General features: G+C 48.7%; 1 protein-coding gene across 5 annotated transcripts in view; it reads left to right on the top strand.

The window, feature by feature from the left end:
- Positions 1-383: 383 nt before the first annotated feature.
- Positions 384-14029, top strand: part of SEC14L5 (SEC14 like lipid binding 5) — a 43081-nt gene continuing 29435 nt past the window's right edge. For 3 of the 5 annotated variants that reach the window (XM_067011744.1, XM_067011746.1, XM_067011748.1), the window contains exons 1-2: positions 1097-1153; positions 1520-1634. In XM_067011744.1, the coding sequence (XP_066867845.1) occupies positions 1116-1153; positions 1520-1634 (153 nt within the window). In that variant the 5' untranslated portion in view covers positions 1097-1115. Of the gene's footprint in view, positions 435-563; positions 815-1096; positions 1154-1519; positions 1635-14029 lie in introns of those variants that run through there. The other 2 variants (XM_067011745.1, XM_059038763.2) reach the window with 2 other exon arrangements.

Raw genomic sequence — 14029 nt, forward strand, 5'->3', positions numbered from 1 at the left:
TATTTATTTAATGTCTGTCCCCGCACTGAAATGTAAACTCTACGAGGGCAAGGATTTTTTACCTGTTCTGTTCACTGATGACTCTCCAGCTCCTAGAAAGGCCTGACACTTAGCAGGAGCTCTGTAAAAGCAAGCATGTGAGTGAAAAGGTGCAAGTTGGCGGCTTAGGGCAGGGCCAAAAGGGCTCTGGGGCGTAGCCAGTGGAGGGAGTGGACTCAGAGCCCAGGCGGAGGGGGTTGACCCGAGTTCGGGAAGGAGCCAAACGTGAACTGTACTAGGGCCAGCGGGGCTGGGCGGGGCAAGGGTTCTCCTGGGAGCAGAGGTAGACTGGGGTTGGAGCCTTGGGGCGGGGTCTTCCCACGAGGTCTTCCCACGAGGCTGCGTGCTTTAGGGGCGGGACCCTATGGAAGCGTGGCCTGCATGAGGAGTGGCCAGTGCGTAAAATGAAGGGAGGGGCTAAGGCTGGGGTGGGGCCAGTCTGGGGCGGGGCCTGTCCAGGGGGTAAATCTGGGCGGGGCCGGGGCTGAGCGGAGTGGGAGGGCGGGGGCGGGGCCAGGCCAGGCCGGTATCTCCGCTGTCCTGGGTCCTGGAGCGCTCCCCCCTCCCGCAGGCCCCTCCCTGACCGGCCCGGACGCAGGGTGTGCAGGTCAGGACGCCCCACGCTCGGCGGTCGCCGGCCCGACTACAGGGTCCAGCGGTCGCGGTTGCGCTCCGCCCCAGGTGCTGCGCTCTGGGCCAGGCGGCCGCGGGGGATCCCGGCGGGCTCAGCTCCGTGCTGCCGCGGGGCTGCGTCTCGGAGACTCCGAGGGCTAGGGTGAGCGGGGCTTCGGGGCACCTGTGTGTGCATGCGTGTGAGCGCATGCATTAGTGTGTGTGCGTGTGTGTGAACCTCTATGCGCATCCGGGGAGCTGTGTGCGAGCATGGAGTTGAGTAGGTGCGTGCTCCAGGGAGCTGGGCGTGTGTGCAAAGTTGAGTGCGTATGCAAGGGCGGTCCCGTGTGGGAGGGGAGTCGTGCATGTGTGCGCGTGTGTGGCAGAGACAGTGCGTGTGAAATTTGGTGAAGACTGTGTGCTTATGTTAGGGTGTCTTAGAGGAAAATGGGAGGGCAGGTGCAATGATTCTTGGGGGGACCGCAGGGTCGGGACGCCCATGGTAAGCTGTGGGGTGCAGTGGGTGAATGAATTGTGGGAGTGTAAGAATTGCGAATGTGTGTGTTTCCAGGTGGGTGGCTTTATGGGGTTTTCCGGGGGCCCTCTGCATGAGGATGGAGGAACGTCTGGGGGTACTGATTGCTCCTGAGGAGCGAGTGTGGTCCGGGGCATTGAGTAATGGACAGGGCAAGTGTTTGGGGCATGGCCCAACGTAATTTGGGGATCACATCGACCCCTTTGCTTTGAGGGCTGGGGAGATGTGCGGATGGGGCCAGACGGATGGGCCTGCCCCTTGCTGGGGGAGCAGTGGGCAGGGTTCCTGCTTCCTGTGGAGGGAGCTGCTCCCTCACCAGATGCCCTCACCCAGGCTCTGTGCCCATTCCTGCCTGGCTGGCTTCCGCTGGTGGTCCTGCGAGAACATGGTGCAGAAGTACCAGTCTCCTGTCTGCGTCTACAAGTACCCATTTGAGTTGGTCATGGCGGTGAGTGACCCCTGACCCTGGGGCCCCTTGTGTGACAGTTGGAGGGAAACAAGAGGTCAGCTATGATGGGAGGGAGACAGAGACCCTTGGATCCCCAGATCAGAAGGAATTAATGAGCTACTTCACTAACCTGGTTGGTCCAGCTTCTAACCAGGCCATCCCACCTTTCCCCACAACTTCTAGAACCCTTGCCCACTGACCCAAACGCAAGGTCTTTCTTTCTTTTCCTTACTGAAGCTTATCTGTTTGCATCTTGGTCTCCTTTGTCAGAAAACAAGGATATCAAGGGCCAAGCTGTTTGCTGGCTGTCGATTTGTGTACTGATAGTAGTAATAATAATAATGGTACACATTCTAATGAGGATGATGACAGCAGCCATTCACTGAGGGTTTGCTAAGTTTACATACGTTGTTTTGTTTAATTCCCAGAAGCTCTTATTATTCTCATTTTACCTCCATTAAACTAAAGCTTGGGCAGGTGAAGGAATGGCCTTAAGTTCTGTGGCCAGGAAGAGGTAGAGCCGGGCTCGGATCTGCACGGGGTGGGGGGGGAATTCCAGGGCCACAAGACCACCCATGTCCTCCCTCTGCTCACACACCCCCTCCCCTGCCCTTCAAGGAAGCTGAGACCAGGGGGAGAGGGGGCGCGTGTGGGCAGGAAGGGTCTGGGAGCAGTTGTCTAACTATGCAACATAGAATTGTCTCCCAGGCCCTCCTGGATCAGTGGTCTGTGCACCGTGGGGCAGGTGCTGGGGACAGGCAGACGTGGGTTTCCTTCTTCGTGACAATCACTCTGCCTCTCAGAGCTTTCCTCCCCAGTAAAACAGAGGCAATACTATGGGGTTGTGGTGAAGAGTGAATGAAATAGTGCCTGGTGCCTCTGGCTCAGTGCCTGGCACACAGTAGGTGCTCACTAAATGCAGCTGTTCCTGTTATTACACCACATGGTGTTTTAAGTGATTGTACTGAAAGTGTAAGAAACACCAGAATCCACCCCCATCGTCCTCATCCCACCCTTGGTTGCTTAATCCCAGCCTTTTTTCCGAGGACTTTCATATCAGTTGACAGCTCTGTGTGTGTGTCTTCCCCTAACCTATTCTATGAATCTACCTACGTATGTGTTTATAGTCACATAAAAGATGAAAAAGCATCATTGCAGTAATCCATACATGTCGTGCTGTAATGTGTAGGTGGTTCCAGGTCAGGAAAGAAGCAGGAGCAGGCCTGGGCTTGTACTGACAAGCTGGGTGACCTTGGGCAAGTTACTTAATCTCTCTGAGCCTGCACTTTCCATCTCTAAAATGAGGATTACATGGTTTCCAAATCTGGGGGTCTGTTGTGGATTAATTGAGTCAACACATGTAAAGCTCCCAGTACAAGGTCTGGCACAGACCAAATGCTATTACTGTTATTGTTACTGTTATTGTGTTGTTGTCTGTGGCTGTGTGACTTTCCTTCATTTGTAATGGGGGTGGGACACCCCAGAGACTTAGGCATGTGCAGTCAGAAGTGCTGCGTCCCTGCCGTTGCCCGGCTGTGCTCTGGCTGTGTGTCTTTAGAAAGTCACTGAATTTCTCTGAGCCCCCATTTCTTCCTTTGTGAAATAGGACTGGTTATATGCACCTCATAAGGTTGTAATTAGGATTGAAGGTGATTATAGTGCATGTGTGGTGGGGGGTGGGGGAGGGGAGGTGGCCAGCACAGGGCCTGGTCTATACTTAGTGGACAATAAATGGCAGCTAAATATAAATAATCATCCTCTGTCTAAGGCTCCAGACAGCTCACATATTCTGACCCTAGGACGAATTCATTCATTCATTCATTCATTCATTCACTCAATAGAAGAGAGACACTGTCCCCACTTTTCTGGGATAACCTATGGCCCAGAAAGCCATGAAGCCAAGAAGCTGAGACAAACGACTGGAATGGAAAACTAGCAAATTTTTATTATTGCGTGGGCTTAGTAAATGTAAATTTAATTTAGTATGTTTAGGATTCTCCAAAAAATATTTACAATCATTGCATTTTGAAATAAAAATGCCCGCTAAGACTTAGCACTTAAGACTGTATTAATAGGACTGTTGGAATATGTGAAGTGTATTTTGTCAGCTTTGAGTTCCATAATTGACTCAGTTTACTCCCCTAGCTGTTAACAATCTCTAGGGGTTGATGGATAAATGCTTGTGGGTACAACAGGAAACAAAAGTTTTCAGATATTTATTATCTGTATTGTACTGATTTGTCATTTGTATTTTTCAAATACTATGTCACCTTATCTCCATACAGTCCTTGTTGGTGAAAGGGCCCCAAACTGCCGCAACATTGTCGACAAAGCCACTTTGCCGACTGTTTACAAAACATCATTGTCCCCAGAATAGCTGCATAACTCAACATAACTTGCTCACTGTGTGGGCACAAAAGGGTTTTTCTGCACTTAATGTCGGTCTTTGTTTCTCAGCTAAACACTTGCCCTCAGTTTGGGTCAGATGCCAGGGAAGTTTCGGATGAACTCAGCTATTTTGACCACATCCGAGTGACCAGACAAGCTGGCCTTTTGGTTTTTCTGTTTAACAAAACTGACTTGAGAATCAAAGCATCCCTTCACTTCTTCAGAAATCCACCAAACCACTGAAGTTCACAAACCACTGAAACTGGGTTTGTGGAACTGGTTATAAAATAGTACTAAGGCAACCTTTCTAGATCCAGCTTAAAATTTTTAAAAAATGATTTCTCTCTTTCATTTCAAAAAATGTAACTAATCCACTGAATGGGTATCTCTCTCCTTGGGCCAAATTCCTTGACATGAATTCTGTTTCTGAAGGATGGAATTCTAGGGACCTTTGCTTTCTCCTTTCTTGATAGTATTCCGTATTATTGGGTTCAAAACAATGAATACAATTAAGACAATGGAGGCAGCTGCCTATCCAGGGTTGGAGAGAATCCCTTGTCCCTTTGAATGTGGGGTCCCTGAAGGTGGGGGGTCTTTGTGGAGATCCCAGTATGTAGAACACAAAGACCATGTTTTGGACTGTGGACTGTGGTTACTTGAGCCCTGAAGGCCACTCTCTGGTCAGCCTACAGCCCGTTGTGAATGATTTCCAGCTCATCTGGGCTCTTCTCCTGAATGGGTGGAGGTTACGAGCCAGATCCTCCAGGCTGGGTCCCTGCTCCAATTTCTTGCCTGTGAAATGGAGATAATAAAGGCCTCTGCTCCACAGAGAGCTTAAGTGAGGATTAAGTGAAGGGACATGTGGACCCAGACAGAGCCTGGCACGTTGTTTAATGCTCATGAAATATCCCTTAAGTGTATTATTATCATTTATTGTTTTAACAACTTTTTGAGCTATAACTCACCTACTATACAATTCACCCATTTAAAGGGTCCAAATCAAGGGTCTTTAGTATATTCATAGAGTTGTGCAACCATCACCACTGTCAGTTTTAGAACATTTTCATCACCCCAGAAAGAAACCCCATACCCTTTAATCATTATCTCCTAAACTTCCCCATCCCGCCTGGCCCTTGACAACCACTAATCTACTCTCTGTCTATGGTTTTGCCTATTTTGGACATTTCATATAAATGATATCATACACTACATGGCCTTTTGTGACTGACTTCTCTCACTTAGCATAATATTTTCAAGGTTCATCCAGGTTGTAGAATCTATCAGTATTTCAACCCTTTTTGTGGCTGAATAATATTCACGTTATGTGGATAGACCACATTTGTTTATCCATTCACAAGCCTATGGACATTTAGATTGTTTCAAATTTGGGGCTATTATGAATAACGTTGCTGTGAACACTGATGCACAAGTTTTTGTGTGGACCTATTCCTTCCAAAGAAACCCCTGTTGTGAATGGTGGTTGTTATTTAGAATATTTAGGCAGATTCTATTTTAAATTTTATTTAACAAACATGTACACAGCACTTACTAGTTTTGAGTCCATTCAAATATTAACTCATGTGCGTCTCAGAACTACCCCATGAGCTAGGTTCGGTGGGTAACCCCATTTTACAGTTGAGGAGACTGAGGCACAGAAAGGATGAATGGATTATCCAAGGCCACACAGCGAACACATGGCAGGTGTGGACTTAACTGCAGGCAGTTTGGCTCCAGAGTTTACATCTCCAACCATGAGCTCTGCTGTTTCTCAGGGCTGAGGATCTGAAGTTATTGGGGTGGCCTCTGGGCTGAGTAAGCCGTCCCATGGGGCAGTTACCATCAGGATTGTGTCTGGAATGTCCACACCCCATCAGAACCCTGCAAAGGAGAGCAGAGCCAAAACCTACAGTCCCTGGCTTCTTGGAGGGCAGCTGATCACAACAGCCCAGAAAGGTTTAATGAACACTCTGTGTGCCCAACCCCTCAGGCCAGCTCAGAGGCAAGTACTTTAATAGCAGCCTCAGCTGCAGCAGAAGAGGAAACTGAGGCTTAGAGAGGTTAAGGAGACTGTCCCTGTGTCAGTGTATTTGTTTGCTAAGGCCGCGTAACAAAGCATCACAACTGGGTGGCTTAGAACAACGGAAATGTATTGCCTCCCAGACCTCGAGGCCAGAAGTCCAAGATCCAGGTGTCAGCAGGGTCGTGTTCCCTCTGAAGGCACTAGGGAAGGATCTGCTCCAGGCTTCTCTCCTGGCTTCTGGAGCTCCTTGGCTTGTGGTGGCATAACTCCAACTTTCACATGGTATGTTCCCGGTGTATGTGCACCTCTATGTTCAAATTTCTTCTTTTTTTTTTTTTTTTTTGTTATTTTGTTTTTTTGTTTTTTGGTTTTTGGCCATGCCGTGCAGCTAGTGGGAGCCTAGTTCCTTGACCAAGGACTGAACCTGGGCCCTCATCAGTGAGAGTGCAAAGTCCTAACCTCTGGACCGCCAGGGAATTCCCTAAATGTCCCCTTTTTACAAGAACAGCAGTCATCTTGGATTTATAAGGACATCCTAATGACCTCATTTTAACTTGATTACCTATATAAAGACCGTATTTCTAAATGAGGCCACATTCTGATGTACCCAGGGTTAGATATCCAACATAGCTTTTTTGGGGGACACGATTCAGCCCATAACTCTCAGTCAATGGCATCATTAGTAAATGGCAGAGATTTGAATTTAGGGAATCTGACCCCATAGCCTGAGCTCGCAGCCAGACATCCTGGATTCTGTCTCTGACGTTCAGTAAACATCTGTGTGCCAGTGGCTGAGGTGGCTTCAGAAATGACCTGGCTGCGTCTTGTCCGTCCACTGCCCAGGGGTCCCTGTGGGGCTCAAAGCCCTGTGGTTTCAGGTCATCTCAGATTCTGCACACCTAAAGAAGGAAGGCCGCATGGAGTAGAATTTCCTAAGCAATAGGCTGGCTGTTCATCCGGAGGAAAGGTTATAGAGGTGAGGGCTGTTGGTGGCAATTAAGTGTTAAAATATTTAAAGACCTGGACTTTGTATTGATAAACAGCTTGTAATTTAGCAAATGGGTTATTAATAAGGAGCAGCCTCTGAAGGTAAATTCTTAGCAGCCCAGACCAAGGGCAGGCAGTTAAAGTTGGAATCATTGTTATGGATGTAGTTTTAATAAAGCAGCTGGGGCCTTATTTAAATGAGTTTAAATTAGTTCCCTGGAGCCTGTCATCTGATCCCGTTGCTAACAGATTAAGGGAAGCAACATTTTCCACCCTGGATTTCTTACAGGGCCCTCACGGGCTCTGATCTGGGCTGGGAGAACGTAGGTTATCCATTTCCCAGCAAAGTAATCTGATTTCAGAGGGCCCTGAAATCAACTTTAGGCCCTCGTTCATTAGTTTATGCATGCGTTAATTCTTGCACGTATGCATTCCACAAATGTTTACTGAGTTTCCACTGTGTGCCAAGCACCGTGCCAGATTGCAGGGGCTACAGACTAGGTGATTCTTAGCACTTTTCGAAATGCATCATTATTCTGTTAATTTGCTTGCCTACTTGTTTATATGGAATTTGCTTGTTTATTTGTTTATATGGGTCTTTTTCATTACATTAAGCTTCAGAAAGGGGAAGACCTGGTCTGTCTTGTTCTCACTCTGTCTTGACCTGGTTCTCCTGACATGATCCCTTCCTGCCTTCATAGAGCTTGCAGTGTGTGTGTGTGTGTGTGTGTGTGTGTGTGTGTGTGTGTGTGTGTGTGAGAGAGAGAGAGAGAGAGAGAGAGAGAGAGAGAGAGAGAGAGAGAGAGAGAGAGAGTCCAGGCAATGTCATGTAGCAGGATTTGTAATTGGAGCAGAACTTGTTTCTTTGAAGAAATGAATGTGACTTAGTTGGGCCCCTGTGATTTAGAAAGTGGCTGGCGGGGTCAGTTCATTTCCTCAAGGACTTTGGGAGCTTGGGAAGGTGTGGAAAGTGGATTGGAGGCGGGATTTCCATCCCAGACGTGGGGAGAGCTTGGGAAAGCAGAGTTGACCAAGGCTGGGTGCATTTCTGAGACACTTAGAAAACCTAAAATAGCATTTCGGGACTTCCCTCGTGGCGCAGTGGTTAAGAATCTGCCTGCCAATGCAGAGGACGTGGGTTCGAGCCCTGGTCTGGGGAGATCCCACATTCCTCGGAGCAACTAAGCCCGTGTGCCACAACTACTGAGCCTGTGAGCCACAACTATTGAGCCCATGTGCCACAACTACTGACGTCCACGCACCTAGAGCACGTGCTACTGCAACAAGAGAAGTCACTGCAATGAGAAACCCGCGCACCGCAATGAAGAGTAGCCCCTGCTCACCGCTTTCTAGACCCAATGCAGCCACAAATAAATAAATAAATTTATTAAAAAATAAAAATAAAACAGCATTTCCCTCCCATCATGATCCTGACATAGCACTAAGTGTCAAGACACTCTGGGTTGGCCTTGCTGCTGCCTTGCCTCTCTCTGAACCATCAGGGGTACCAACTGATCCCGGAAGTCTGTGGGTGCAGAGCATGTTCAGAGGAGGACTGTTCCTCACTCCGCTCCCCACAAGTGGGTAAGAAGCCACAGCAGGCTTTTGTGCAGTGCCCTGGCCCAGCGGAGGGGCTACACATTCCCACAGGGCCAGAGAGGCCGGATGTTCCCCTGGCATGACCTCACGAGGAGGACACCAGGTCCCAGCCAGGCAAAGGGAGGCTGGCCTCCTTCCTCTTCCTTCCTTCCTTCCTTCCTTCCCTTCCTTTCTTCCCTCCTTCAGCAAATAGTGGCTGGGTGTCTATGGTGTCCCAGGTGTGCTACAGGGCCACTGGGGAATCCAGTGGGGAAGGAAACAGACCTAGAGACAGAGGCATTGACTATAAACAAATAAACACAGACATGATACCTGACTCCTAATCACAATCTGGTAGGGCTATAAACCATCCAGAAGATGGCTTACCCTCTTTAAAAATTGTGGTAAAATATACATAACACAAATTTAACCATTTTTAGGGGTACATTTTAGTGGCATTAAGTGCATTCACATTGTTGTGCAGCCATCACCACCATCCATCGCCACAACTTTTTCATCTTCCTGTACTGAAACTCTGTCCCCATTAAACATTAACTCCCTGTTCTCTCCCTCCCTCAGTCCCTGGCAACCACCATTCTACTTTCTGTCTCGATGAATTTGACGACTCTAGGGACCTCATATAAGTGGAATCATACAGTATTTGTCCTTTTGTGTCTGGCTTCTTTCACTGAGTATTATGTTTTCGAGGTTCATCCATGTTGTAGCGTGTGTCAGTATGTCATTCCTTTTTACGGCTGTATAATATTCTGCTATTTGGCTGGACCATATTTTGTTTCTCCATCTGTCAATGGATATTGGGGTTCTTTCCACTTTTTTGGCTACTGTGAATAATGCTGCTGTGAACGTGGGTGTACAAATATCAATTCAAGAACCTGTTGGTTTACCCTTGTCCATTAAAAAAAAGAAATCTACTATGTGGTCACTGGCACTGTGCTAAATGCCTCACACACCTTATCTCCCTTTAATCTTTTCAGCAATGCTTACAGAGTCGGTATCACTGTCATCATCATCATCCTTTTCTTTCTGAGGAAACTGAGTCTCAGAGAAGCTAAGTTGAGGTCACCCTGCTGGCAGGTGGCAGAGGCAGTGTCTAAACCCCATGCGTTGTCTCAGCCACTTCACCATATCCCAGCCTTGCCCCCTGCAGGGTCCTTCTGACTCTTTGTCTCCATCGTTTTGTCTCCTGAGCTGCCTTTGACTAGAATAGCAGCAGGTTTCTCAGCTACAGGACCATCTGGGTACAGCTGTTTCTATAGATTGTATACAGCAGTCATTTCAAAATGTTCCAGAGTGATGTTGCCCTGGTTCACCCATGTCTGCTTGCCTTCATCAGCGGGGATGTAACTACTGCCATCGGGTGTCTGATGGCTCCTTCAGCAACTCTGAGCAACTCTGCCAAGAGCTGGGGGATCCACACAATGAAATATTATTCAATTGTAAAAAGAAATAAAGCACTGACACAGGCTACAACTTGGATGAACCTCAGAAACATAATGCTCAGTGAAAGAAGCCAGACACAAAAGGCCACGTATTGTATGATTCCATTTGCATGAAATGTCCAGAAAAGGCAAATCCATAGAGACAGAAAGTGGATTAGTGGATGCCTAGGGCTGGGGTTGGGGGAAAGGGGAGTGACTGTGATGGGTGTGGGGTTTCTGTGGGGTGATGAGACGTTTTGGTATTAGAGAGTGGTGATGGTTGCAAAACTCTGTGAATGTTCTAAAATCCACTGAACTGTACATTTTTCTTTAAAAAAAAATATTTATTTATTTATTTAGGCTGCACCAGGTCTTAGTTGAGGCACGCAGGATCTTTGTTGCGGCATGTGGGATCTTTAGTTGTGGCATGCGGCCTCTTAGGTGTGGCATGTGGGATCTAGTTCCCTGACCAGGATCGAACCTGGGCCCCCTGCATTGGGAGTGCAGCATCTTACCCACTTGACCACCAAGGAAGTCCCTGAACTGTACACTTTTTAAGAGTGTATTTTATGGTATGAGAATTATATCACAATATTAAAAAAGAGTTGGGGGAGCTGAGAGGATTGATACGTCTGTCCTGGGGTCTCCCAGGCTTGCAGGGGAAGCTGGGGGTGGGCAAGAAAGTCCCCTGAGTAGTGTGACAGGGAGGGTACACTTTGTGCAATGGTCATGGTTGTCAGTGCCGAATCCAGCCTGCAGCACGGAAAGAGAAGGTGAAGTGTTGGACTAGAATATATTGGTGTGGTTTGGATACTCTTTTCCCACTTTTGGCGGAAGGTTTGGGGTAAGCAGCATTCCCGCTTCCTTTGAATTTGCATGAGGAGGAGCAGGAAGGAAGGAGGGAGGGGGGGAGGAGGGGGCAGCTGTCAAGTGATTTAGCAGAAATAGCTTTTCTGTACTTTATAGAATCTCACTCTTTTTTAAAATTTAAATTTATTGAACAAATGCTTATGTAGAACGAACCATGTGCCAGGCACTGTTCTCAGCACTTAACCAAAACAGACTCCTTTATTCCCCTGATGGCTCAGTAAGGGAGTTACTTTTCTTATTCTCCTTTTAACAAATGAAGGAAGGAGGGAACTGAGAGCTTGATGACTTGGTCAAGGCTACAGAGCTGGTAGTAAGCAGAGCAGAGATTCGAACCCAAGCCCCAGAGTCCACACCCTTCAGGGCTAAGCTACACTGTCATTCACTCCTTTATCATGTAATGTCTATTGAGTGTGGACCGCATGCTAGGCATTTTGCTAAGCACTAGGGATTCAGGGCTGATGATTTTTTACTTCAGCAGTTGTGACACGGGAAAGAAGGAAAGGGGCATAACTGAGCACTCATCGGGAGGTTTCATGATTACTCCCCTTTACAGAGTAATCATGTTATAGACTAATCATGTTCTCAGGGAGAAACAGGAAGTACTGTGCCCAAGGTTACCCAGCCTGGAGATGGGCAAGTCCGGCTAGGAATCCAGGCTCCCCTTTCCACATGCTTAGTGTGTTGATGTGGATTTTTGCAGGATGGGCAGCTTATAGGAGACCTTCATTAGAAGTTTCCACTGGCCTCTGCCTGCCCCAGCCCTGTCCCTGCCTGGGCAGGTTCTGGGCCTTGGAGCAGCTCCCTTTCTGAGCTGGCACGCATGGGTGTCCCTCTCCAATCACTTGGCGGAAGGGCTGAAACCAAATCCTTCTGCTACCCTGTGTCCCCGAGGAGGCCACAGCATGTGTTTGTCCAGCTGAGAGAAGCTCAGGCCTGATTTGTGGGGATAGCGGTCAGCATCTGAGGCTCTCAGGTAGGGATAAAACTAGCTGTGTGAGCTGTTTTCCAATACAGGGAGGGTCCTGTGAACTACCTGATCCGGTAAGACCCTGTCACCTGCCAAAGGCGCAGGGCCCCTGATCTTTGGGTTTTGAGCTAGCAGGATTCAGGATTTCCAAAACACTGACATTTGTGATGTAGCCAATGTCCCCTGAGAGGCAGGACTGGGAGGTTCAGGGTTGGGGGCTGGGTCAGATGGGCCTGCGATCCAACCCCACCACTTACTGGCCCTGTGATGCCAGAGGCAAGTCACTATGCCTTCTCGAGCCTCAACTTGCTCATCTGTAAAATGGGGAAATACTAGTTTCCATCCCAACAGGATGTCATGAGGACAAAATGGTGCAGTCAGCCCTCTGTAAATATCACCGTAACAACGGTGTCCAACACCAGCCCTCACAACCCCAGGGAATCTCTGGCTGACAGCCTCTGACCCTGGAGAATTAGCACTGGGGTAGACTCCTTATTTGGGGGCCCTCTGCCTTCCAGATGGAGCCTGGTCTCTGGGGTCCCCCCAGTGCTTGGGGTGTCACCATTGTTGAAACAGCAGTGTCTTCCCTCACACAGTCAGGGAAAGCTGTGTCCAAGAGCCCGTCAGCTGCTGATCAGCTCCGCTGTTATCTGGGGGTGCCAGATGGGGTTATTCCAACAAGAGGTTTGTAACAACAGGAAGTCGGTGAAGCTCGGTTGGCTGTGTGCACTGAACTAACAGCCTGTCATTCCTCACCCTGGACCCCTTTCTTGGGGCTTTTTTTTTTTTTTTTTTTTTTTTTTTGCGGTACGCGGGCCTCTCACTGTTGTGGCCTCTCCCGTTGAGGAGCACAGGGCTCCGGATGCGCAGGCTCGGCGGCCATGGCTCACAGGTCCAGCCGCTCCGCGGCATGTGGGATCTTCCCAGACCGGGGCACGAACGCATGTCCCCTGCGTAGGCAGGCGGACTCTCAACCACTGCACCACCAGGGAAGCCCTCTTGGGGCTTTTTGGGCCATTGGCAAGTTTGCGTTCTTTCTTACCTTGCCCGTCGGCTTTTCTTTGTTAGCCCTAGTTAGCCCAAGAACTGAGATGCACACAGGTCTGAGTTCAGTGTTGCATAAAAACAAGTAGCCCAGGCCTTGGGTGTGCCATATGCAAGCAAGTATATGGTTAGAAGGTGCCATAAGTGCTACCAAGAAAATGAACAGGACAGAGAACAGTACAGGAGGCAGCCTTGCAGGGATGAAGGTAGGGGAGGATGTCCCGGGAAGCGGGGCTGAAGCCAGAACATCTCTTGAGCCTCCAATCCAGGTCTCCCACCCTCTGGAAGCCCTTGTGACTCAAACCTCTCTCCCCCTTTGATGCCAGGTGGATTGATTAGTGTTCCAAGAAGAGGGAGCAGCAAGTGCAAAGGCCCTGTGGCAGGAGTAAGCTTGGTGGGTATATTTGTTTCCTGTGGCTGCCATAACAAAGTACCACAAACTGGGTGGCTTAAACAGCAGACATTTTTTACCTCATAGTCCTGGAGGCTGGAAGCCTGAGATCAAGGTGTCGGCAGAGTTGGTTCCTATTGAGGGCTGCGAGGGAGAATCTGTTCCATGCCTCTCCCCTAGCTTCTGGTGTGGCTGGAAATCCTTGGTGTTCCTTGGCTTCACCCCAACCTGTGCCTTCATCTTCACATGGCATTCTCTCTGTCTGTGTGTTTGTGTCCAAATTTCCCTGTTTTAAAAGGACGCCAGTCCTATTGGATTAGGGGCCTCCCCCCTACTCCAATATGACTTCGTCTTAATTAATTACATCCACAACAAACCTATTTCCAAATAAGGTCACATCTTGAGGTACTGGGGGGGTTAGGATTTCAACCTATGAATTTTGTTAGGGGTGGATGACACACAATTCAACTTATGGCAGCATGTTCCAAAAACAGCAAGGCTGGAGCAGAGAAAAGGAGGCTGCAGTGGGAGGTGGGATGGTGGAACAGAGTAAGGAGTGTAAGAGTAAGAGTGGGATTTGTTCCGGGCATCCAGGCCTGTTCTGAGTATGTCGTTCCATCTGGGGAGCAGGAGAGAGACTGCAGAACAGAGGAATTGGAGATGCTCAGGGGCAGTGTGGCCACTGCTTGGCAAGAGTTGAAGGGCTGAGGG

Source organism: Kogia breviceps, chromosome 14, assembly GCF_026419965.1.
Source record: "Kogia breviceps isolate mKogBre1 chromosome 14, mKogBre1 haplotype 1, whole genome shotgun sequence".
Classification (NCBI taxonomy): Eukaryota; Metazoa; Chordata; class Mammalia; order Artiodactyla; family Physeteridae; genus Kogia; species Kogia breviceps.